General features: G+C 42.8%; 3 protein-coding genes and 1 pseudogene across 6 annotated transcripts; 2 read left to right on the top strand and 2 right to left on the bottom strand.

Annotated features, from left to right (window-relative positions):
• Positions 1-4,460: 4,460 nt before the first annotated feature.
• On the top strand, positions 4,461-6,612 carry mrpl49 (mitochondrial ribosomal protein L49). The gene is made up of 4 exons (XM_041894116.2): positions 4,461-4,616; positions 4,873-5,023; positions 5,769-5,893; positions 6,104-6,612. Exons 1-4 carry the CDS (start codon positions 4,506-4,508, stop codon positions 6,248-6,250), a joined length of 534 nt encoding a protein of 177 aa, XP_041750050.1. The 5' UTR covers positions 4,461-4,505; the 3' UTR covers positions 6,251-6,612.
• A 325-nt stretch (positions 6,613-6,937) lies between these two features.
• Positions 6,938-9,899, top strand: LOC121579499 (annotated as a pseudogene).
• A 63-nt stretch (positions 9,900-9,962) lies between these two features.
• Positions 9,963-15,720, bottom strand: LOC121579498 (delta(14)-sterol reductase TM7SF2). Of its 4 annotated transcripts, XM_041894114.1 has the most exons (12): positions 15,679-15,685; positions 15,466-15,481; positions 15,224-15,291; positions 14,842-15,038; positions 14,678-14,732; positions 12,558-12,752; positions 12,342-12,445; positions 12,120-12,239; positions 11,728-11,896; positions 11,531-11,611; positions 11,076-11,198; positions 9,963-10,930 (listed from the first exon to the last, which is right to left on the bottom strand). In XM_041894114.1, the coding sequence occupies exons 3-12, from the start codon at positions 15,279-15,281 to the stop codon at positions 10,770-10,772; spliced, it is 1,263 nt and encodes a 420-aa protein (XP_041750048.1). In that variant the 5' UTR covers positions 15,282-15,291; positions 15,466-15,481; positions 15,679-15,685; the 3' UTR covers positions 9,963-10,769. The 4 variants fall into 4 exon arrangements, with proteins under 4 accessions (XP_041750048.1, XP_041750045.1, XP_041750047.1 ...); XM_041894111.1 differs by lacking the exon at positions 15,466-15,481 and having other exon boundaries at positions 15,679-15,720; XM_041894113.1 differs by lacking the exon at positions 15,679-15,685 and having other exon boundaries at positions 15,467-15,672.
• Positions 15,721-16,205: 485 nt separating this feature from the next.
• On the bottom strand, positions 16,206-22,793 carry LOC121579501 (vacuolar protein sorting-associated protein 51 homolog). Its single transcript, XM_041894117.2, has 11 exons — positions 22,460-22,793; positions 22,094-22,223; positions 21,814-21,960; positions 21,457-21,676; positions 20,069-20,990; positions 19,708-19,923; positions 19,467-19,550; positions 18,316-18,450; positions 18,034-18,155; positions 17,786-17,873; positions 16,206-16,805 (listed from the first exon to the last, which is right to left on the bottom strand). The coding sequence occupies exons 1-11, from the start codon at positions 22,655-22,657 to the stop codon at positions 16,545-16,547; spliced, it is 2,523 nt and encodes an 840-aa protein (XP_041750051.1). The 5' UTR covers positions 22,658-22,793; the 3' UTR covers positions 16,206-16,544.
• Positions 22,794-23,766: the final 973 nt, after the last annotated feature.

Here is a 23,766-nt window from a genome sequence, read left to right on the forward strand (position 1 = left end):
AACTGAAATGGTCCACCCATGCAGACAGTGTGGTGAAGAAGCCGCAACAGAGCCTCTTCAACCTCAGGAGGCTTAGCACCTAAAACCCTCACAAACGTTTACAGATGCACAACTGAGAGCATCCTGTTGGGCTGTATCACAGCCTGGTACGGCAACTGCACCACCCGCAACCGCAGGGCTCTCCAGAGGGTGGTGCGGTCTGCCGAAAGCATTACCGGGGACAAACTACCCGCCCTCCAAGACACATACAGCACCTGATGTCACAGGAAGGACAAAAAGATCATCAAGGACATCAACCACCCGAGCCACTGCCTGTTCACCTCGCTATCATCCAGAAGGCGAGGTCAGTACAGGTGCATCAAAGCTGGGACCGAGAGAATGAAAAACAGCTTCTATCTCAAGGCCATCAGACTGTTAAATAGCCATCACTAGCACATTAGAGGCTGCTGCTGTCTATTGAAATCACTGGCCACTTTAAGAAATAGAACACTAGTCACTTTAATAATGTTTACATATCTTGCACTACTCATCTCATATACTGCATTATATTCTATAATATTCTACTGTATCTTAGACCATGCCGCTCTGTCATTGCTTGTCCATATATGTATATATTCTTGAATCCCATTCCTTACTAGTTTTGTGTGTATTGGGTATATGTTGTGAAATTGTTAGATATTACTTGTTAGATATTACTGCACTGTCAGAGCTAGAAATACAAGCATTTCGCTACACCCGCTATAACATCTGCTAAACACGTGTATGTGACAAATAAAATTTGATTTGATCAAATCGGTGCAGAGTACCATTTTCTTTCCTCACTGAGTTTTATTGTATTTAATCACAGCGAATATCAGCCCAATTCCAAATGTAATTCCAAATGACAGAACTTGGTCCAAGTCCATTGCTCACACAGTGTGAATGGTCATGTCAATGTTCGACTGTGATGAGACACAGCAGATAGGCTATGAGGGAAATAGTTTTATGAGTTGGCGTTGGGAACACATTCACAAAGCGCCTGTTATATATGGATCTTTGTTTTAGCCTACCAGTCTTAATGTTCTTCTTCTCCTGCTTGTGCACCTGTGAGCATGGTTATAAACAAAGGGTCAGAAGTGTGGCGTCTTCAAAGCAAACTTGCCAGAAGTGCAAGTCATGTTGAATATGCAACATTCATTTTAGTAGTTAATTTAATTTCTATTAAACACAAAAGCCCACCTTGGGAGTCTGTCCCCTGACATTTCACGCTCTGGCCAAGGAGCCATGGATTGGGATAGGAAATGGAAAAGATGAATCAAAGTAAACCCCTCCAAACAATCTCATGAAATAATGGTACACAAACAAATGGCTCAGACCTGAATCATTTCACATACTTACTTTAATGTTCAATAATGTTTGAAGCTAGATCATTAGTTGCTACATCAATGTTTTTACTTTTAAATTAATGATATATACCCATTGATTCTGGAAAAATATAACTTATAAAATGCCCTGCCTGGTCTCATAGAAGTAACATAGTAAATGTAAATCTGGGACACTCAAATTAATATATGTTACATTTGGTATGGTTACATAAGACAGATGGTTACTTAAGGCAAAAACGAAAGTAGGGTGGTTGTTCTGGGTGGATCGGTGGCCGAACCCTTTAACCTAACTCCTAAACTTAACCCTAACCCCTAGCCTAGCTAACGTTAGCCAGCTAGCTAACATTAGCCACCTAGCTAGAATTCATAACATATCATATGTTTTGCAAATTCATAACATATTGTACGTTTTGCAAATTCGTAACATCTAATACGATTTGTAATTTGTAACATATCATACGAAAAGGGTGATGGACATCCACAAATTCATGCGAAACGTAACATTTCATACTAAATGTAATGTCCTCGGATTTACATACAGAATAATACGAAATGCTCTGAGACCAGGTTGCAGCGCTTCATGAACTTAGTTCAACTGGTACCCCATCAGAACCCAAAATGTAAGCTTGTTTTAATCCAATGTTTGTAAACAATGTAAATGTAAACAAACACTGTATATCCTCAAAACATGGTTAAAACTAGAATTTGTATATCATACTGTAGATGGTCAGTCCTTGCATCCATAGCTCTGTATGAATTTGAGAGTGGTTACATTTCTCCAGGCCCATCCCTCAGCTTTGAACCAAAACAGAGGTGGGGTGACCATTTGGTTATTGTTTCAATTAAGGACTAGCTTTAATTATTGATCACTTGCCTCCCAACAGTCTGGTGGAAACCTCATGTGTGCTGAACTCCAGTGCAGACTGCCTGATCACAGCATCGTCATGCAGAGGTACACCACCTGGTTATCACAGGACAGTCCTTCCAATGCCTCAATATTAGGGGAGAAGGGAAGAGAACAAAGAGCTAAATACTTTTCAATAACCAGTTTTCAATAACCAGTTTTCAATAACCAGTTTTCCATCCAACCATTTCATGCGGATGATTTACCTGATGCATGAAAAAAGTTGCGACCGGGCTGATGGAAACATGAAATGCCGACAGACAATTTGTTCGTTCGACATGGTGGGATCTTTTTGTGTCGGTAAAATGTATTATGCTAGAAATGGCGGTGGAAACGCCTTTATGCGCAAATATTGATATAATAACCATCACATCGAAGTAATAAGTTAAACTACATGACCAAAAGTATGTGGACACCTGCTCGTCGAACATATCATTCCAAAATCATGGGAATTAATATGGAGTTGGTTCCCCCTTTATTGCTATAACAGCCTCCACTCTTCTGGGAAGGCATTCCACTAGATGTTGGAACATTTCTGCGGGGACTTGCTTCCATTCAGCCACAAGAGCATTAGTGAGGCTGGGCACTGATGTTGGGCGATTAGGCCTGGCTCACAGTCGGTGTTCCAATTCATCCCAAAGGTGTTCGATGGGGTTGAGGTCAGGGCTCTGTGCAGGCCAGTCAAGTTCTTCCACACCAATCTCGACAAACCATTTCTGTATGGACCTCGCTTTGTTCATGGGGGGCATTGTCATGCTGAAACAGGGAAGGGCCTTCCCCAAACTGTTGCCACAAAGTTAGAAGCACAGAATCGTCTAGAATGTCATTGTATGCTGTAGCGTTAAGATTTCCTTTCACTGGAACTAAGGGGCCTAGCCTGAACCATGAAAAACAGCCCCAGACCATTATTCCTCCTCCAAACTTTACAGTTGGCACTATGCATTCGGGCAGGTAGCGTTCTCCTGGCATCTGCCAAACCCAGATTTGTCCGTCGGACTGCCAGATGGTGAAGCGTGATATATCACTCCAGAGAACGTGTTTCCACTGCTCCAGAGTCCAATAGCGGCGAGCTTTACACCACTCCAGCCAACGCTTGTCATTGTGCATGGTGATTTTAGGTTTGTGTGCGGCTGCTCGGCCATGGAAACCCATTTCATGAAGCTCCTGACAAACACTAACAGTTCTTGTGCTGACCTTGATTCCAGAGGCAGTTTGGACCTCGGTAGTGAGGGTTGCAAACGAGGACAGACGATTTTTACACGCTACGCGCTTTAACACTCGGCGGTCCCAGCTGAGCCGTTGTTGCTCCTAGACGTTTCCACTTCATAATAACAGCACTTACAGTTGACCGGGGCAGCTCTAGCAGGGCAGAACTTTTAAAACTGACTTGTTGGAAAGGTGGCATCCTATGACGGTGCCACGTTGAAAGTCACTGAGCTCTTCAGTAAGGCCATTCTACTGCCAATGTGTGTCTATGGAGATTGCATGGCTGTGTGATCGATTTTACACACCTGGTCAGCAACGGTTTGGCTGAAATAGCCGAATCCACTAATTTGAAGGGGTTTCCACATACTTTTGTATAGTGTACTAGTAACAATGGAACTCGAAAGTTTCATTACATTTTAAATATTGCCTATTTAAAAAGTTGTCTTTGTTGACATTGAAGTTGACAGGAAATATAAAATGTTATTCTCCTGAGACTCTGGCTAGTCAAATAAAATAAAAGTTTATTTGTCACGTGCACAATATACAAGAAGAGTGGAGGTTGTTATCAGCAAAGGGGGAACCAACTCCATATTAATGCCCATGATTTTGGAATGAGATGTTCCATGAGCAGGTGTCCACATACTTTTGGTCATGTACTCTATGTTACAACACAGAACTTACATTTATTTTATATCTCACCAATGTCTCGCAGTCGCAGTGCAACAAGCTTGCCACCTTTCGTCTGGACCAAAAGGCCATATTAGAATGGGCAGCGCACTGACAACTTCCACCATTTTAACAAATTTTAATGTAGTCAACTGGTGGGACTTCGAAATTCATTGGCTGAGCCCTCCTGGTAACCCTGTTGGAGTCCTGTCCAACTGGGTCATCAGGAGGGATCAGCCAATCGTGAAGAAGAAAATGAACTACTTTAAAATGGACCTTGCTGTCACAGGTCTTGACTAAGAATGAAAAGGAAGTGCGCATACCTATGACGTAGTATTCTCTGATCCCTGGTGGTCGAAAGAAACATGTCGCTCTCCTTCATACACAGATCCGCAATGTTATGCAGAGGATTTAGGGCAAGTTTCAATCTGTACGACCACACAGCAAGGATTCCAAATACTACGATACGGTTACGAGTGAGTTGGCTATTTGATACCCATATCTTCATTCAAAAAATGATTTACATGGCCGAAATGTTGGTAAAATCATGTTCAAATCGAAGTAACAAACATTAGCTAGCTAGCATGCAATCAAAGATGCTAACTAGCTCGTGTCAAAGTCGAGCAATACGTAATGTGTGGAACTGGGATGGTTTATGTGTTTTTTTCAAGAATGAGTTATCATGAGCATGCAAGAATACATTTATCCCTGTCTCTTCCCCTTCAAAAACAGACATTGTGTAGCTCAGCTGGAGAAACAAATACTGGCATATTACAATCTACAGAAGAATACAAATTTGTGGAACGACTGATCCCACCTTCACGAGTGCCCATTCCCCCTAAACATGACGGTCCTTCCCCATCTGGCTGGACTCCTCCATCAGGTGAAGCTTGACACCTTATGTTTTCTTTGGTTTTTAAAGGCAAATGGAGAGCAATGGTTTGGTTTCTCACACTGATTTAACTTCTTAAAATACCTTTATTGCGTTTCAATTTGTTGTTGAGTTGTTTCACGCTACTGTACTAATGAACATGATTTGTTTACCAACACTTACAGTAGTTTATAGTCTCATAGACACAGTCTCTTATAGTTTCAGCAAACACACCTATCAGTAGCCCAAGATGTACTCTTAAGGAGCCTAGTGTTACCATCACTCCTTAAGGTCTAAGGACCTTGTTATTTTCAGAGGTGGACTGACTAACAGCCAAATATCCAAAACGAGAATCGATTCTCAATTGCGATATGGTTCTAGAAACGTAAAGCCCTTTACTTTCATAAAAATAATTTCACAAATGCGAAATACACACTTACTGTACACTGTTTTAACCGGCTTTATCACAGTTGCAGCCGACAGTATATTTTTCGGTGATATGAAAGATAAGGTCCTTATGCTTCCAAAACCATACCGCAAGCAATGCATGTTAATGTTCAGACCGAGCGTCAGGGCTCTTAACAAAACTCCCTTGTACAGAAGACACCTTTGTCCAATGACTCTTAAGTGTAATGTAATGGAACTGAGTCATGATTAATGACTAACCTATCAGGTGCTATTTACTTTATGGTTAATTAACCTCAATTAAATGTTTTTTCCATCTTTTCCACACCCCCTTTAACCCAAAATGTTATAGAGGTGCCTCCTGCTTTGCCATACATGATCCGTCGCTCCCGAATGCACAATGTTCCTGTCTACACTGACCTCACCCATGGCAGCCGCAAGACAACCCTTGTACGCAAGGTTGAAGGGGACATCTGGGTGAGTGAGACATAATTTCTATGGTTCTTCTGTCAAAACATTTTTGAAACTTCTGCAGAATTGTAGATCAGTAAGGATGACTGACTGGAAACCAGAGTTGAAGTATAAGAGCTTTTGGATTTATCTAGCAAACCCTGGGTAGAATGTTATGTTTTCCTGTCAATGTGCAATTGTTTCCTCCTGATTAATGGTGCTACTTTCTCCTGTCAGGCTCTTGAGAAGGATGTTAAGGAGTACCTGCAACAGCTTACTGGCAAAGACCTGCCAACACAGGTCAATGAGGTGACCATGACACTTCGGGTCAAAGGTCACTTTGATACAGAGCTGAAGGAGTGGCTGGTGAAGAAGGGATTCTAACTGGACCGCTGGCGAGGGGGTAAACTGTCGCAGAAGTTGTCAGAGAAAAAGAGTGCATACTTTTCTACATGAAACCCAACAATTTGAAATGCATCCTGTATTGAAATAGAATGGATAATTAAGAGACTGTTGTTTATTTATGTAGATGTGCTCCATGTCAATTATATTTGTTTGTATGTAACAACTTAAGCTCAGCTGATAAGCATACTTGAAAATTGAATTATTAAATGGCCATTTCATATGGGGGGGGGGTTCTGCTTTATTTACTCTATTTTTATTTGATATCCACAGGAACAATATCAGTTGTAAGCTTGATATTTGATTCACGCGTTTTATTGCTATAAAATAATACCACAATATGACCTGTTTTAGTGGTGTAGTTAATACTGACAAATTAATTTACGATTTGGTGTATTACATATTTTTCATTGCTGTTGTTGGCTTTTTTTTATATAGGAAATTATACTTGAGGGAAGTATTCCAAACGATACTGTGATGTTTATGTAGGCAGGTTTCCATTGGCCAGGGTATATTCGACAAAAGCAATGTCGCAAAATGGTCGCGGCAGATATTGGATACATTTTCTGAAGATCGATAATATTTGTATCCGTTCGACGGGTGGAATTTTCTTATGTCCAACTTTCTTTATTGCGACAAATGATGATTGAAGGTGTTTTTCGACTAGTGATGATTGCCGATAAGTTTGAAGGTACGTGGAGCACGTGATGTCAACACGTAGCCTCACTATAAGCTCCACTTGACATTTAATTCCAAATACCTACTACTTGCACGACCAATCTTGAACTATAACTTGTTTTTTCAACTATACAAATAATATATCCAGACTTTCAAGAATGCCTGAATTGCTTGGCCTTGCTTTCCTGGTTGGCTGAAAAGTTTCACCATCCAAGGAGTGTAAGTTCTACCACAGCATGGACCCGTGGCGATCTTTGCCACATGAAAACGATTAGAATATGGCAAATATTAGTCAATTATTGCATTCTATCCATGCTGGCTACCCGAGACATGAAACAGATAGGTGGACGGGCATACAGGCTGTCGCCAATTTGTTAATGTGAAATTTTCCTAAATGGGTGATGGAAACACTTCAACCACTACATTTTTATTAAAACTAGGTTTTTCCGAAAATGTTTTTTTCTTTTTATATATAGGTGTAACATTACGTCCAGCTGTTTTTATCAACCCAAGATAGTTAAATGGAAACGCACCCTAGCAGGCAATTGCCTCGTCTATTTTCTATGCGAACTTTGTAAATGTCGACAAAAAAATCAATGGCCAAGTGAATGAAAACATAGCTTGTGACTTTGAAATACACTCCATTTCGTAATGCATCTTCAATATCCGCTAGTTATTGGTTTTTGCGATCGTTTTACGATGGATATACGTCATCCAATTGCGACAAACTCAAACAATTTACGATAGGAGTTTCTCCAAAGTTTAGTCTCACACGTTTAATTCTTTGACAGTTTGAGGTTGATAAAACGCCGATCAAATTAGAATTACTGTACCATATCGACGTATTGGAATTTGCATGTGTCTGATGATATACTGAGAAGACATCTAAGGTACGGCCCTAGTGAACCAAGTTATGTCTGACATTGAATGCTGTGAGTATACTCGGATTCAAAAATCTGTCTTTCCTTTCAGGCAAATTGGACGTTCATCTTTTCATTAAACATTATTACATCCGCATGCAATGAGAAGTAGAAACTAATTTGCCCACACAAAATAATGAATCCAATACTTAGAGAATCCTTCCATCTGTGAGGAAATTACTGACTGACATTGGACCAAGGGAAGAGCACCACTGCACCGAATGGACTGACACAGAGTCTGAGACTCACTAGAGATGGAATTGAGCTTCCTGCCAGAGGAACCAACAGTGAATTTCTGACACCAGCTGCTGGGAAAGAGAATGGAGGTGCTTATCATACAGATACCACAAAGTGTGCAGGCTGTGCTTATCCAAACACTCTTGCTATACCTGTCCACGATGCAATGAACCTAACTGTGGCCTGGAATGCTACCGGACTACAAATCATTCCGTGTGCTCAGTTGAATATTATAAGGAATCTCTTTTATAGGAGCTGAAAGACATGGGAGATGCGGAGGAAGAAGATACAGGATATTCTGTTTAGGCTGAAACATGGGGCAGAGGGAGGGATGGAGAGGAGGAAATGGGAGGTAGTGAGGAGACAAAGGAAAGAGCACAGGTTTTAGAGCTCCTCTCCAGGTTAGCAGAGATTCAGTCATCTGGGGAAGTGAGTGTGGAGGAGATAAAATACATTTTAACCGAACTCAGAGTTAGGAGACGAGGATGAATTAGCGGCGCAGGTGGTGGCTGCAAATATTGGAGACATGGATGAGGGGGTTGAAGACGGTGAGGAGCTGGGTTTGGCTGACAGGCTCTCTGGGCTGAATATCAATGCTTTCTCTGAGGTGGCACTGTGGGACCTGTTGAGCAGCCAGGAGAAGGAGGTTTAGGAATCTGGTAAAGGGTGGGGCTGTAGGAGCTCTGGTCCCCCTGTGGAGACCCTGGTGGGAGCAGCACGAGGAGGGGAAAAAGCCCTGATGGAGCTACTGGAGGAGATGCAGCAGGACAGGAAGGGAGCAGTACAAGACAAGCAGTGAAGACAGATGATAAAGGACAGAAGGGGCATGCTCTTCCAGTTGTGAAGAAAGAGTCAAAGTCTAATTGTGGTCATCGCGGATATCGAAGTCAAGGATTCTGGGAAGGACTTGTGTGGCTAAATCAGTGAAAGAGCAGGGACAGAGAAAGGGTAACTGCAGAAAGGAGGTGAGCAAGGCCAAGGGGACAAAATCAACCTCTAATGTGCCTCCATTCAATGACAAAATCAAACTCTAATGTGCCTCCATTCAATGACAAAATCAACCTCTAATGTGCCTCCATTCAATGACAAAATCAACCTCTAATGTGCCTCCAGTCAATGACAAAATCAACCTCTGTGCCTCCAGTCAATGACAAAATCCCACCTCTGAGCTCCTGGTCTTCCCATCCATCCATCCCCTCATTTGCTATGGCTTGGTCAATGCTCTGTTTGGCTACACCTTCGCCCTACGCCTGATCAATGGTGACATCGAGTCAGACCTAACTCAGGAGTTCTGCCAGATGGTTCTGACTGTGTCCGAGGTCCTGAGCTCAGGCAGGGTGTTCAGCTCCCTTCGGGAGGCACTTCAGGGAGGGGAGGCAGCCATTTTGTCCGGGGGTTACTTTGACCGAGAGGACCCCAGCGCCCCGGCCAGGGCTGTGGAATCCGTGGCTCATATTCTGACTTGGAGAAGTAAGCAGGATGTTGTTGGATACTGCTAGGCAGCTTTGAGCCAATGCTGTACGGCGCTATCCCAGGCCAGGGCAGCTCTTCCCAAAGGGGGAGATGAAGGGGATGTGAGAAATAAGTATTTCCTGGCTGGGAAGAAATGTGACTTCTTTCAAGCTTGGGTGTCTGACAATACCCAGGAGGTGAGAAGACTGGCCGCTGGGTTATGGAGAGAGCACAGGAAGAGGGAGGATGCGAGGAGTGCTTTGGAGAAGAAGAAGAACGGAAGAAGAAAAGCGAAGGGTGTGTTGATTGAAGAAATAGATTTAGAATGTTTTGGTATTCTATAACATTTAATAAAGAGACTCATTTACCTATCTTATTTTCAATTCAAATTCAGGGCCAGACTGGTATTATTTGTTTGTATACCATTTTGTAAACATTTATTCTGACTGCAATGACTATTGAGACATGTTTTTTTGGGTAAAAATTCACAACAAAGTTATGCAATAAAGTTAATGTAAACTAAAGAAATAGGCTAACACTCAGTCACTCTCAATGAAGTCTAACATGACCTTAATTTCAATACATGTAAATTGTCATGATGATAATTTGAATATCTTTCAGATCAGTGCTACTAATACATCACACAGTTACTGAAATGTGACTAATCTGTTCAGCACTGTTTCCAGACCTGCCACTGACTAATCATTTTAAATAAAGTATAGGGTTGGTTTCCTGGACACAGATTAAGCCTACTCCTGGGCTAAAAAGCACTTTTAATGGAGATTCCCAATTGAGCATGCTTTTTAGCCCAGGACTAGGTTCAATCTGTGTCTGGGAAACCGGCCCATAGTGTCCAATCTTGAGGAAGAAAGGAAAGATTAGTACGAAAGCTAATGCTCAAGATTGATCGTGTTTGAGACTCACTAGAAAGACATCACTACTGTGAACAACTGGTAAAGCTGCTGGGCCAAAGTGTCAGCTTGTCAGACCAGTTTATCCAGTCAGAAGGGCCATTTTCTCCACAGTAATCCCTTATAAAGTACATATTCTTTATGACAGAGAAAAGACAGCATTTCAGTCGTTTTTGTTCAGTGTAGTCTGTTGAGGTTCAGAAAGTGCACTTTATACAACACAGCTGGCTATCATATGCAGTGCACATCCCTTGCATGCTCCCGGGCCCCGGCTATGCCCCGACTGCTTCGGTAGAGCTTAGCTCAGTAGATATAGGGGAAGATCCTGTAGGGCACGCGTCTGCAGTAGGTGTCCCATGCCAGGCCATACTTGGCCCTGCAGTGCCTTTCGTCACGTGCCTCTCGGTGAATCAGCAGGACAGTGAAGTACACAACATAAAAGTAAGGAAGAAGATGGTTGAATCCTGGAAAAAGACATACAGTACATGGGAATCTGAATACTGTCAGTAGCACTGACAAAATTATGTTGACTATTCAGGTACAGCCACTGGTTATGGACATGTGCCGGCTGGATGCAGAGAGGATCTTATGTATTTGATCTCTACTTACCACATGGCAGGGACCATGCCAGGGCCATGAGAAGGTCTCCTAGGTAGTTAGGATGGCGGACGAGGCCCCACCAGCCAGACACCAAAAGGCGCTTCCCAGTTGCTGTGGCAATAGTCTCCAGGTCTACAGGCACAGGGGAAGATTATACTTTTTTTCTTTAGTTTTGGCCGTCATTTGAGAGAGATCAGATTGCAAATTATTCACACTCCATCTGCTCTTTCTGTTGGGGCCAGATTGTACTCTGGTGCCTCCTACCGTCCACTGTATTCATTATGCACTTTGATCCATTATGGAAAACAGCCAGTAATAAAGATTGCGCCAGAGAGAGTGCCCAATTCTATCTATCCTCTCAAAACTGTTAAACTGATTTAAGTATATTAATTCAAAACTAAAAACATGTGGAAGTTGCCATGCCAGGAGACATCAGAAATCGAATCAAGAAGTTGAATACTGACTTGCAACACTGGGATGCGTAGGGTCCCGTCTGAATTGGTTCTTCTGGGAGTTCGATTTTCTGAAGATATAATACCCAGCACCTAATGACAGGAAGAGATAAAATACATTCCATTAATAAGGGTACATACAATATAACAATAGATTAAATGAAGAAGAATGCACACTTCCCCACCCCACATCTAGAAACTTGATTTACCATTCAATGTGACTATAGCCGTGGCTCCCAGAGGACTAAGGGACTGTGGGTGCACCACCAGGAAGGCAGCCTGCAGGCCGTAGGTAAAGGGAACCCAGGCCAGGTCCCCAAAGGCTAACATAAACCCAAAGCCATCATGCACTATGTCCATGGTGGTCAGCACAGCCTCCTGCAACATCACAGAGAGAGCATCAGTCAAGAAAACATATTCCACTGTCAAATGAAACATACAACACTTCAGAAATGAATTGTAGGTCTCAATGATACATTCCGCAGTGTAACACCACAATAAATTAAATTGGCATCCTCATTAGAGATCACTCTGTTACCGATGGTATACCACTGTTCCACCACTGTTATTTCCTAGCTATTCCTGTGGACTGTCCACTCACCTCATTCCACAGAGCATCTGCCACGTAGAGCAGCTGGAAGCTGTTGACCAGTATCATGGCCAGGGAAGCGGAGTCCCGTAGCTCCACCTCTTTCATCAGCATCCCAAGGTTAATCACCACCTAATTGGAAGAGGGTATATGTTGGATCAGATTTTTTTATATATCAACACAATTATATTTTACTTTATATAATCTAGTCACCCTTGCTCCATTTCCACTCACCCAGCCAATCAGACCTGGTCTCAGCTCACAAAAGTATTTCAGATCAAAGCTTCCAATCCGTGGGTTCAGCTCTCGTCCGATAAAGAAATCATACAGGGGGTTTCCTGTGTGAGATATAGCAGGCGTGAGCCTATACAGGAAAACCTCTAATGCATTTTTATGTATGTTGGTTACTTGATATTTTATGTTACTTCCCTAATCCTGCACCACCCTTACCTGTGTTTCCCCCCTGGGCAAGGGCATGGTGAGGGGCCCAGAAGGAGCATATGTAGAGGTAGAGGGAGAGGAGGAATGACACCCCAATAGCACACACTGCCAGGGGCAACAACAGTTCAAATAGATACCCCAGAGGCATCCCCAGCCATAGTGACAATGTCAACAGCACAGCTGTGACGCAAAGGGCATGAAAACCTGTAGAGGGAGAGCAAAACAGAGAAACATACAGTGAAGGGAAAAAAGTATTTGATCCCCTGCTGATTTTGTACGTTTGCCCACTGACAAAGAAATGATCAGTCTATAATTTTAATGGTAGGTTTATTTGAACAGTGAGAGACAGAATAACAACAACAAAATCCAGAAAAACGCATGTCAAAAATGTTATAAATTGATTTGCATTTTAATGAGGGAAATAAGTATTTGACCCCCTCTCAATCAGAAAGATTTCTGGCTCCCAGGTGTCTTTTATACAGGTATCGAGCTGAGATTAGGGTGCTCCTAATCTCAGCTTGTTACCTGTATAAAAGACACCTGTCCACGGAAGCAATCAATCAATCAGATTCCAAACTCTCCACCATGGCCAAGACCAAAGAGCTCTCCAAGGATGTCAGGGACAAGATTGTAGACCTACACAAGGCTGGAATGGGCTACAAGACCATCGTCAAGCAGCTTGATGAGAAGGTGACAACAGTTGGTGCGATTATTTGCAAATGGAAGAAACACAAAATAACTGTCAATCTCCCTCGGCCTGGGGCTCCATGCAAGATCTCACCTCGTGGAGTTGCAATGATCATGAGAACGGTGAGGAATCAGCCCAGAACTACACAGGAGAATTTTGTCAATGATCTCAAGGCAGCTGGGACCATAGTCACCAAGAAAACAATTGGTAACACACTACGCCATGAAGGACTGAAATCCTGCAGCGCCCGCAAGGTCCCCCTGCTCAAGAAAGCACATATACAGGCCCGTCTGAAGTTTGCCAATGAACATCTGAATGATTCAGAGGAGAACTGGATGAAAGTGTTGTGGTCAGATGAGACCAAAATCGAGCTCTTTGGCATCAACTCAACTCGCCGTGTTTGGAGGAGGAGGAATGCTGCCTATGACCCCAAGAACACCATCCCCACCGTCAAACATGGAGGTGCAAACATTATGCTTTGGGGGTGTTTTTCTGCTAAGGGGACAGGACAACTTCACCGCATCAAAGGGACGATGGACGGGGCCATGTACCGTCAAATCTTGGGTGAGAACCTCCTTCCCTCAGCCAGGGCATTGAAAATGGGTCGTGGATGGGTATTCCAGCATGACAATGACCCAAAACACATGGCCAATGCAATAAAGGAGTGGCTCAAGAAGAAGCACATTAAGGTCCTGGAGTGGCCTAGCCAGTCTCCAGACCTTAATCCCATAGAAAATCTGTGGAGGGAGCTGAAGGTTCGAGTTGCCAAACGTCAGCCTCGAAACCTTAATGACTTGGAGAAAATCTGCAAAGAGGAGTGGAACAAAATCCCTCCTGAGATGTGTGCAAACCTGGTGGCCAACTACAAGAAACGTCTGACCTCTATGATTGCCAACAAGGGTTTTGCCACCAAGTACTAAGACATGTTTTGCAGAGGGGTCAGATACTTATTTCCCTCATTAAAATGCAAATTAATTTATAACATTTTTGACATGCGTTTTTCTGGATTTTTGTTTGTTGTTATTCTGTCTCTCACTGTTCAAATAAACCTACCATTAAAATTATAGACTGATCATGTCTTTGTCAGTGGGCAAACGTACAAAATCAGCAGGGGATCAAATACTTTTTCCCCTCACTGTAGAAACAGCTAGAAAGGGTGGGGGAGCAGGAGAGAGGGATAGATACAACAAGAGATAATTAGTTTGGAGAGGGAATCATAAGTGAGTTTGGACTGAGTAGCTTGCAACAAGATAAATCAGTGTGGACTAATGGCCTGCTTAGCTCAAGGTCAATGACACCTGCAGTAGATAAAAGGAAAACATAACCAGTTAACTCCTCCCACCCCGCTCAATCAAACCTGCCTAAAATTGAAACTATACACATTGACATTGGAACACACTACTTCAAAGCATTATTGCTTCACCCGCCAACCCTACAATACCGTTTATGGGGTACTTGAGTCTCGATCCATCTTTTAGCACCATCCCCTCAGACACCTGCAGGTAAGACAGAGATATGTGTATCAGCCAAACCTCACATAACAACATAGTCAATAGACAAGGACTCCAGAACTAAAAGGTATTCATAATTAACAACTTGTCTCACCTTCCCCATAGGCAGCAGGTAAAGGAAGCTCTGGAGGGCCATCCAGCCCAGCATGAGAACAGGGGCCAGGGGGTCCCATAGCTGGTCTGTGGGGGGCAGGACAGGGGGCCACTGGAGCACACTGGCCGCAGGGGAGCGACATACACACAGCAGGTAAAGCACCGTCAGGGGCAGGAAGACAGGGATGCAGGTGGCACCTTCAAGGGAGAAGAGGAAGGAAGTGAAGTTAGTAGAGAAGAGAGTGGGTGGGAGATGGGATTGCAATATGCCTATTTTAACTAAACATACAAAATGTGTTTTCTTTTTAATAAAGCAAACAATATTTGACTCACCCAAAGTCCCTCCAAATTCCTTTTAATAAAGCAAACAATATTTGACTCACCCAAAGTCCCTCCAAATTCCTTTTCTGCTTGTGGGGATTTTTGTTTGTTGAGCTTCATTATCTGTCTCCTGTGAAAATGTTAAAAGGAGGACACTGGTAGAGTGTATGCTAAAGAGAAATGTGTATAGGCAGCAATAAAGACCTTTATCTCAGATTCTCTGAATGCATCTGGACTAGTATAGACCAGTGACTACTACTATAATGTCATACTTTGTTGTTGATGTTGAAAAATAAAAACATAACTCAGCCAATATAGCTCTTCTCCAGCGTCATGAGGATACGATTCGGTTGAATTACACAATATAGACAGGCAATACAACAGACAGGTTATATCACAGAAAAACAATTACATGCGCTTTAATAGATAACAGCTAAAGAGAACAGTTTTGCGTTGGACGTAAACCAACAATATTAAAGGTTTTTTCCATCATCGCATAATTTATAGCTTCACTCACCTGTATTCCTCATGTATCCATACTCCAAACTACAAGTACAGTGCGACGATAAGAACGCGTGCGTAGAACCGCCCCAAAGCTACCCCCCTGAACATGACCCATCTCTAAACCAATGAGATTAAGCCATGGTCATCAGAAGAGCATGGAGAGGGGAGCGTTAAACTAATCAAATTTACGCTGGGGCGGTGACCAAGGGCGGAGAAAAGTGATGGTCAAATGTAATGTAAACGTTTTTTACTCTACAGCGCTCTTATTGGTTGCTAGAGACGGGACTCTTGCTTATGACATTTGAGAAAGTACTCACACTACACCTCCGCAAACATTATTTCCATAAGTGATTCAAATATGATGATCAATCAACATGATTCAAAATGAATTGAAACACAAAGTTATTACTTAGAATACTGACACTTTATATAACATACTTTACAGAGATGATTAATTGTAACACAATCATTATAATTTAAATTGCAGGATTGTGTGTGCAAAGGAAGAACAAGAGAAATACAAATAATTGAGATCACATGTCCTTGAAGGTAGGAGAGGCAAATCTGTTTATGAGTTAGATTTTTTAAATCAAATTCATATTACCATATGATACTTTTTGTAATTACTAAATCAAATGATTACAGATGCACCCCACCCAAACATCATCACATCATTCATAATAACATTCATAGTAATCTCAATCACCCTCCTGACCCACATTTACATCATGGGAATCGAGTGTTTCCAGCAAAAGCCCTCTTTGTCCAATCTTCCAGTTCACTTGACTTCAAGGCATTTTTTTGGTTTTAACCTGTTACACACTCTTCAATTTCACCATCACAATTCACCAGTTCCTCAACCAATGTGACCACTGGCCTTTAACCTCTCTCACAGATGACCTCAATGACGCTCTGCTCCATGGGAGCGGGGTCCAGGCAGCGGTGGGCAGTGCTGCCCACTATCTCGTCCAGCAGGAAGTGGACCAGATTTTCATCAGAGACGAAGCGCCACAGGTACATCTGCAGGTAGTGGCAGTCTACCTGGATCTGCTGCAGGCCATAACGACCAAAGGTACGCAGACGGACACACTCCAGGAATGTCTTCAGACTGATCTTTATGATCCCTGTCAACACAGAGACCTGAGAGAGGAGATGAAGACGGTCAAATGGAGGGTGTAAGAGAGAGTCTCTACGCAAGGGGTCTCCAACCTTTTCTAGAATGAGAGCTACTTTTAAAAAATGAAATGTTGCCAGCTACTCATTTTTTTAATAGCTTTCAAATAGGCACATTCTTCTCTACCTTGGAACTCTTCCCCGGGTCCTTGTTGTACAAGATATGTGTTTTCTGTCAATATACCTGGTAAAATAATGGTTAATAAACAACTCTAAGGGGCCCCATATAATTATCTATTGTATTCTCCGGAATTCTGTTTTCTCCGTTTTATTTTTCCTGGTTTTGGTACACTCAATATTACAATTATTCATAGAGAAACAACGAAAATGAATGTTCTGAGTCCATATTAATGCTCCAATCACATCAGAAAACCAATTTTGAGGTCTGGGGAAAAATAAAACAATGTTTGATTTGAGTGTAATTCCCATTTCATTGCTCAGTGTTTCTGTTAGGCCTACTGCTGGAACATGTCATGGCCGAGTTTGCAAAACAATGGCCACCCAATTGATAAAAATAATAATGATATCTTTGTCAGGCAAGCCTACTTTGCAGTTAACATTTAATTGAGAAGGTCATTATCATTACTAGCATTGCTAACTGGCTACTTACGGAGTGAGCATAGACAAATGTGCGCACCAAAACAGACAGACAGGTAATATTGCTGGAAATTAATTGGCAGATATTGTTACGTTTGGATTTTTAAGCCAATAGTGGCTAAACAGGGGTGGGATAATGTCAATGTTGCTTTGATTGGATAGTAGCCGGGAGCTTTATGTTTATGACAGTTTGAGATGGAACACCTGAAAAAAAGTACCTGTACTTTTAGAATTGCGTCGCGAGCTACTCATGGAAGGGCTGCGAGCTACTTGTTGCTCGCAATCCACCTGTTGAAGACCTCTGCTCTAGGCTCTAAGCTACCAGAGCTCTGTGATCACTCCCTACCCACCTTGTTAAACTCCACAGGACTGAAGATGTCGATCCGCTCAGAGAAGAGCTTGTGTATATTACTCAGGAGACTGGTATCCATAGGAGCACTGCAGAGAGACAAAACCGTTCATAATCCATTAGGAAAGATAGCCATCATACTAACATTAGACTGATCCTGCCTCTGCTAAACATCCACACATTGTGATGCAGTTATGTGTTAATTTATTATGTTATTATGAAAAGGTTAGGCAACTGTAGTTCTGGTACCTGGGTGTGTAGCTGGGAGCGTAGCGGGTTTGCTGCCTTGAGCTGCTGTAGACAGAGAAGGTCCTTTTGCTGGAGTCACTGCTGTGGGCTTTCCTCACTCCCTCCTCATAGAGAAGACCCACCTGTAGGGGCAAGGAGAGACAGATCAGGGGAGGGAGTAAAGCTGTTTAGATTCCTAGCACTGATGATGCTTTTGTCCACTCACAACTATACAGTAATTTCAGTTTTCCCACATTACAAAGCATGATAACTAAAGGGTTTTATATAGATAACGGACATTACCTGCACATCAATAGAGGTGGTGTCCTCCACCACTCTCTTCATCACAGCACGGACGTTCCGTGGCTCGATGGTGTTGACCCAGTCTCGTGTCTCCACACTCTTTCTCAGCATCTGGGATATGATCAGGCCCTGAACCTGTCCACAACAAGAAAGAAGGGGTCAGCAGAGAAATAGAAGGAATAGGCCTGAAATGTCCATTTGCAGCAATAGTAATTTGTTGGTAAGGTGGGAAAATGTGTACAGTGCCTTCAGAATGTATTCACATTTTGTTGTGTTACAGCCTGAATTTAAAAACAGATTCTCACTCATCTACACACAATACCCCATGACGACACATTTTTGCAAATTTATTGAAAATGAAATATAGAAATATCGAATTTACATAAGTATTCACACCCAAGTCATTACATGTTAGAATCACCTTTGGCAGCGATTACAGCTGTGAGTCTTTCTGGGTAACTCTTTAAGAGCTTTGCACACCTGGATTGTACACTATTTGCCCATTATTATTTTCAAAATTCTTTAAGCTTTGTCAAATTGGTTGTTGATCATTGCTAGACAGCCATTTTAAAGTCTTTGCATAGATTTTCAAGCAGATTTAAGTCAAAACTGTAACTCGGCCACTCAGGAACATTCACTGTCTTCTTGGTAAGCAACTCCAGTGTAGATTTGTCCTTGTGTTTTAGGTTATTGTCTTGCTGAAAGGTGAGTTAATCTCCCAGTGTCTGGTGGAAAGCAGACTGAACCAGGTGTTCCTCTAGGATTTTGTCTGTGCTTAGCTCCATTACATTTCTTTTTTATCCTGAAAACCACCCAGTCCTTAACGATTACAAGCATACCCATAACATGATGCAGCCACCACCACCATGCAGCTTATTATGTGACTTGTTAAGAAAATGTTTACTCCTGAACTTATTTAGGCTTGCCATAACAAAGGGGTTGAATACTTATTGACTCAAGACATTTCAGCTTTTCATTTTTTATTAATTAGTAAAAGTTTCAAACAACATAATTCCACGTTGACATTATAGGGTATTGTGTGTAAGCCAGTGACAAAAAAATATCAATTGAATCCATTTTAAATTCAGGCTGTAACAAAACAATATGTGGAAAAAGTCAAAGGGTGTGAATACTTTCTGAAGGCACTTTACCTTGACATAATGGTTCAGTAGCTTCTGTGCTGCCTCTCTGGCCTCTCCACATAAAGCTGCGACTGCAGTTACAGGAGAGTGATGCTGTGAACACCAGAGAAACCAGAGGATATAACAGCATGTGTAGTAGCATGTGACATACATTTCTCATGACTAAAGAGGACCTATTATTTGTACATATTTTCTTACATTCCCATCAACTGCATTCAAGGAGTATTCAGAGTCTCATTGGCATATTTACCTGCACGAGGAATTGCTCGTCTGTGAGGGTGAGGATGTAGGAGATGGTGGAGGTTTCATAGTCCAGGCAGAGGCGTGACAGCAGCAGTAGGAGGGCAGGGGGTGTAGAGCCACCCCTGTCTCCCGCAGTCTCACAGAACTGACGTGAGGACTGGCACACAAACTTAATGAAGTTAACCACAAGGCTCTCACGCACACCCTGGCTGCAAAACTCCCCCTGAAATAGAGAGAGGAGAAAGAGAGTTGTCAATTACATAAATAGCATACCAAATTCAGAAAATATGTACCAAAGGCATAATGTCAGAGCACCTCACAAACTGAGGGACTCAACTAACTCACAATAGCATCAGTATTAATCTCACCTTGAAGTAAGGCTTATTGGAAAAGGTGATGTCCTTTGCTGTGAAGAGGTGCACTGATGCCAGCACTGACTTGATCTGATTGAGAATGGAGGCAGACAGAGAGGAGACGAGCTCTGGCAGGCTGGCGGGAGCATCTTTCCCAGTGGCTGGTCCCGCTAGGTGAGACCCACCTCCAGCTGAGCTTCCACCCAGCCGAGGAGCTGCTAGGGCCTGCCTCACGTCTGTCAGGCTGTCCAGGTAGAAGCTCTGCAGGGCTGCCAGGTACTGCTTGATCCTCTCCCTGGCCGCCCACACCACAATCTCAGTCCCCTGGCTGGGCACAGCAGACCCAGGTAGCAGTTTGGCCACGGCCTGGAGCCTGCGGTGGAAACGGTCCAGAGCCCGGACCAGAAGAGAGTTGTCTCCAACACTCTTCTCCTCCTGTATCCTCCTCTCCACCAGTGAGAAGTAGCGGGTGGCCAGGGCATCCACGAAAGCATGCAGCTTGCCAACAGCCATCTGGGGGATGTTTTTGGAGGCCAGATTACCCTCTTGTGGACGGTTGACAAACAACTCTTGGTACGAGGCAATGACCAAGCAAAGGCTGCTGACGAATTCATTGCAACCTCTGTCTATGAATTCCAGAATATCAGTCCTTGAGCTGGGAGAGAGGAAGGGATTGCCTGGAGAGGTGGGGTCAGTGGGAGATCCAGCAGTGGGTGCAGCTGACAGTCTGCGGGCAGGGCCAGTGGAAGGATATATCACTGATGTGGGTCCAGAGGACAATGGTGGTCTTAGCTCCGCCTCCAGTCGTCGGAGGTCTGCTTCCAGTCGTGACTGTGCATGACTCAGGAACTTGTCACAGAGTTCCTCTGCTGGCTCATCCAGCTGCAGCAGAAGCTCCACACACTCTGAAAGGTCCATCGCACTCGAACCACCATCTCTGCAAACACATTCAACCCCAAGCAGAGGTAAGGCATCCATGCAGAGGCATAATGTATTATTACTATAGAATGTGAACTAGAAATGAAAATTAAAAGACCATTGTTTTGCAACCATACTAATCTCGGTTAACCCAGTCCCAAGTCTCAGGTAATTGGTCAGCTGCTCGATTAAGTTCTGGGTCCATACATGTTAAGAGAAGAGATCAAGAAATGCTAGAAGAAGGAGCGGAACCGGAACGATGAGCTCCACCCTCTCTCTTTGCAAGTTACGGGCCGAATGTCCCCTCCCATTCTGAAATCCAAAAGATGCTAACACCTGTGAAATCGTGATTTGTCCAAATAGCCAGTGAGGAAAAACCAAACACCGGATCTACTGCTGCTGGTTATCCTACACATCCCATTCAGTACCGACAGATTCTCTCAGTTTGCACGCAGAATCTTTCCACAAGTGACCACCTCTCTTACCTGAACTTCTGCCTAAGCTCTTGTGCCAGCTTGTTCATGATGGCATGACAGTCATCCTGGATACCCCTGAAGGAGGGCATGTGGCTGTACTGCTGCAGCACGCAGCGGGCACGACGATGGGAGCTCACTGCCTGGGCATAGGCCTGCAGCTCCAGACACTTATTCAGCCTGGCAGGCAGCTCAAACAGGAACTGCAGCTTTCTAAGAAGAGTGTGGACTCCTGGGTGGGGGGAGGGAGAGAGGAAAAGTTAGAACGAGTAATCTGACAATGATAGGTATATGACCAACAAATACGATTTGTTATCTAGTTTTCATTTCAGGCGGTGGAGGCGTGTCACCACAGGTTTCATTACCAACCTGACAGTTTGGTTATCTGTGCATGCTGGTCCTGAAGAGTCCCACTGATGTGTGCACTGAACTCTGTGATAGCAGCCATGTTAGTAGAGAGACAGTCCATTTCGTCCTCCATCTTCTTAAAATCGTTCTTCATTTTTCTGATTGTGTCTAGTGGGAGGAGATGAGAGCATTCATTCATTCACTACATGGTATGTGCACTAAATAGTGAGTGATGCAAACATGATCCAATGTAATAACATGATATCCAATGCATTGCATACACTGTCACCTATTTGTTTACCTGTGGCAGAGATGAACTTGTTGTAGTTCTCATACACCAATGTCTGCATGTCACTGTCCAAGGAGCGGATCTGCTTCACCATGCAGCTCTCCTGGTCCATCAGCTCTCCAAGGGAACATTCTCTCCTAAGCTGCAGCCACCAATATGACATAAAGGTCAGTTTTGAAGACAAGACAACTAACAGACATCACTGAGCGACTGTACTACCCGGGTGACTGACACCAATGCCAGATAAGCAGTTAGCATTGGCTCTTGTACAGAAAATAATAATTTGCCTCTGTAAAAGCTATTTTGGGGATTTAATTTATTGTCTAATGTTCAGTGAATAGCTATGTGTCGCATCCAGACACAGAAATGGGAGTTTACCTTATTGAGATAAACCTCAGGATCGAAATGCGTCCCGTTTATATCGCACGGATTCAGGGACTCTGCTTGATCCACGGTGTTTCCTTCCTCGTTCAATCCATAATAGAGCTTCAACATACCGTGCACTCGGCGCTTCCGCGCTGGGTCGGAGTCAGGTGGTGTGGTGGCCATAGCCGTAGCACTGATATCCCCGTCCATTTAGACCGAATACCGGCAGAATTGTTCAGAATTGCAGGACAGACCAAATAATAGCTAAATATAACTGACAGCCAGCTAATCACACAACCAGCTATTCGCCCCGTCACTACCGCAAACAGAGAAGTTACCGTACATGTTCCGATGACAAGCTCGAGCCAGTAGGTGGCAGCAATGACTCAAAGAACACAAAATCAAGGAACTGAGGATCTGATATTCAAACCATTTTTATTAATCAAATATGGACAACAAAAAAACGTAATAGTAATGTTTAAAATAAAAACACAATCATAACAATCTTGTAGTTTTTGAGCACTGTTATGTCAAAACATTAGTACAAAGCTGAATAAAAAACGCTTTATTATGGGTTTAACTAAACCTACAGTCAGTCACTGGTTAAGTTTGGTAGTGCACATTATATAAGTTACAAAGGAAAGAAAACAGTGAAGTTACAGGGTTTGATATATTTTTGTCTCTATGGCTGCGTTTACACAGGCAACCCAATTCTGATATATTGTCCAATTATTGGCAAAAGAGCTTATCTGATTGGTCAAAAAAATCAATTAGGGTACAAAGATCCTAATTGGGCTGCATCTGTAAACACAGCCAACGTACAAGGGGCAAACAGAGCAGATCATGTTTAACAGACAAACAAGCCTACACGTTTACCAGGTCAGTCTCTCAATGGCCAACTTAATACTGAAACAAAAAGGCACTTGGTCTTTTTATCCAGACTGTGTTGAAAAACAAGGTTTCACATGACCTATTGCTTCATTTGAGTGTGAGAAAGACAGAAACAGAGACAGTGTATGAGAGTCACAATATATTAGTCCAAGTTAAGTTATTACTTAAATAATACTAAGAATACAAATAATGACAAAATTTAAAAACTTTACAGTATTTCAGATATATCAATAGTGCATGTCTAACATATTGAATGATGTGCACATACAGCAAGTGAGTACACTACAATTTAAAAAAAAAAGGAATACAAAATCCATAGATGGCGTGCCTTAGGAATTATGAATCGGAGCATTTTGTTGTTGTCTTTGCATCTATGTTTGCATAATTGACAATATCAGTTATAACAGTGGAAACCACATCCTTCAGTT

Source organism: Coregonus clupeaformis, chromosome 13, assembly GCF_020615455.1.
Source record: "Coregonus clupeaformis isolate EN_2021a chromosome 13, ASM2061545v1, whole genome shotgun sequence".
NCBI classification, from domain to species: domain Eukaryota; kingdom Metazoa; phylum Chordata; class Actinopteri; order Salmoniformes; family Salmonidae; genus Coregonus; species Coregonus clupeaformis.

What these genes read in the sequence shown, in the direction of transcription:
- mrpl49 (XM_041894116.2), top strand. Translation starts at nt 4,506, where the DNA reads ATGTCGCTCTCCTTCATACACAGATCCGCAATGTTATGCAGAGGATTT. An exon ending in ATACTACGATACGGTTACGA is followed by an intron (nt 4,617 to 4,872) that starts GTGAGTTGGCTA and finishes CTTCAAAAACAG; the next exon opens with ACATTGTGTAGCTCAGCTGG. An exon ending in TGGCTGGACTCCTCCATCAG is followed by an intron (nt 5,024 to 5,768) that starts GTGAAGCTTGAC and finishes AAAATGTTATAG; the next exon opens with AGGTGCCTCCTGCTTTGCCA.
- LOC121579498 (XM_041894111.1), bottom strand. Translation starts at nt 15,281, where the DNA reads ATGAAGCTCAACAAACAAAAATCCCCACAAGCAGAAAAGGAATTTGGA. An exon ending in ACCTGCTGCCTATGGGGAAG is followed by an intron (nt 14,733 to 14,841) that starts GTGAGACAAGTT and finishes TCTTACCTGCAG; the next exon opens with GTGTCTGAGGGGATGGTGCT. An exon ending in CAGATGCTCTGTGGAATGAG is followed by an intron (nt 11,897 to 12,119) that starts GTGAGTGGACAG and finishes GTGATGTTGCAG; the next exon opens with GAGGCTGTGCTGACCACCAT.
- LOC121579501 (XM_041894117.2), bottom strand. Translation starts at nt 22,657, where the DNA reads ATGGACGGGGATATCAGTGCTACGGCTATGGCCACCACACCACCTGAC. An exon ending in GCTCCCAGCTACACACCCAG is followed by an intron (nt 17,874 to 18,033) that starts GTACCAGAACTA and finishes GTCTCTCTGCAG; the next exon opens with TGCTCCTATGGATACCAGTC. An exon ending in GTCCTGTGGAGTTTAACAAG is followed by an intron (nt 16,806 to 17,785) that starts GTGGGTAGGGAG and finishes CTCCTCTCTCAG; the next exon opens with GTCTCTGTGTTGACAGGGAT.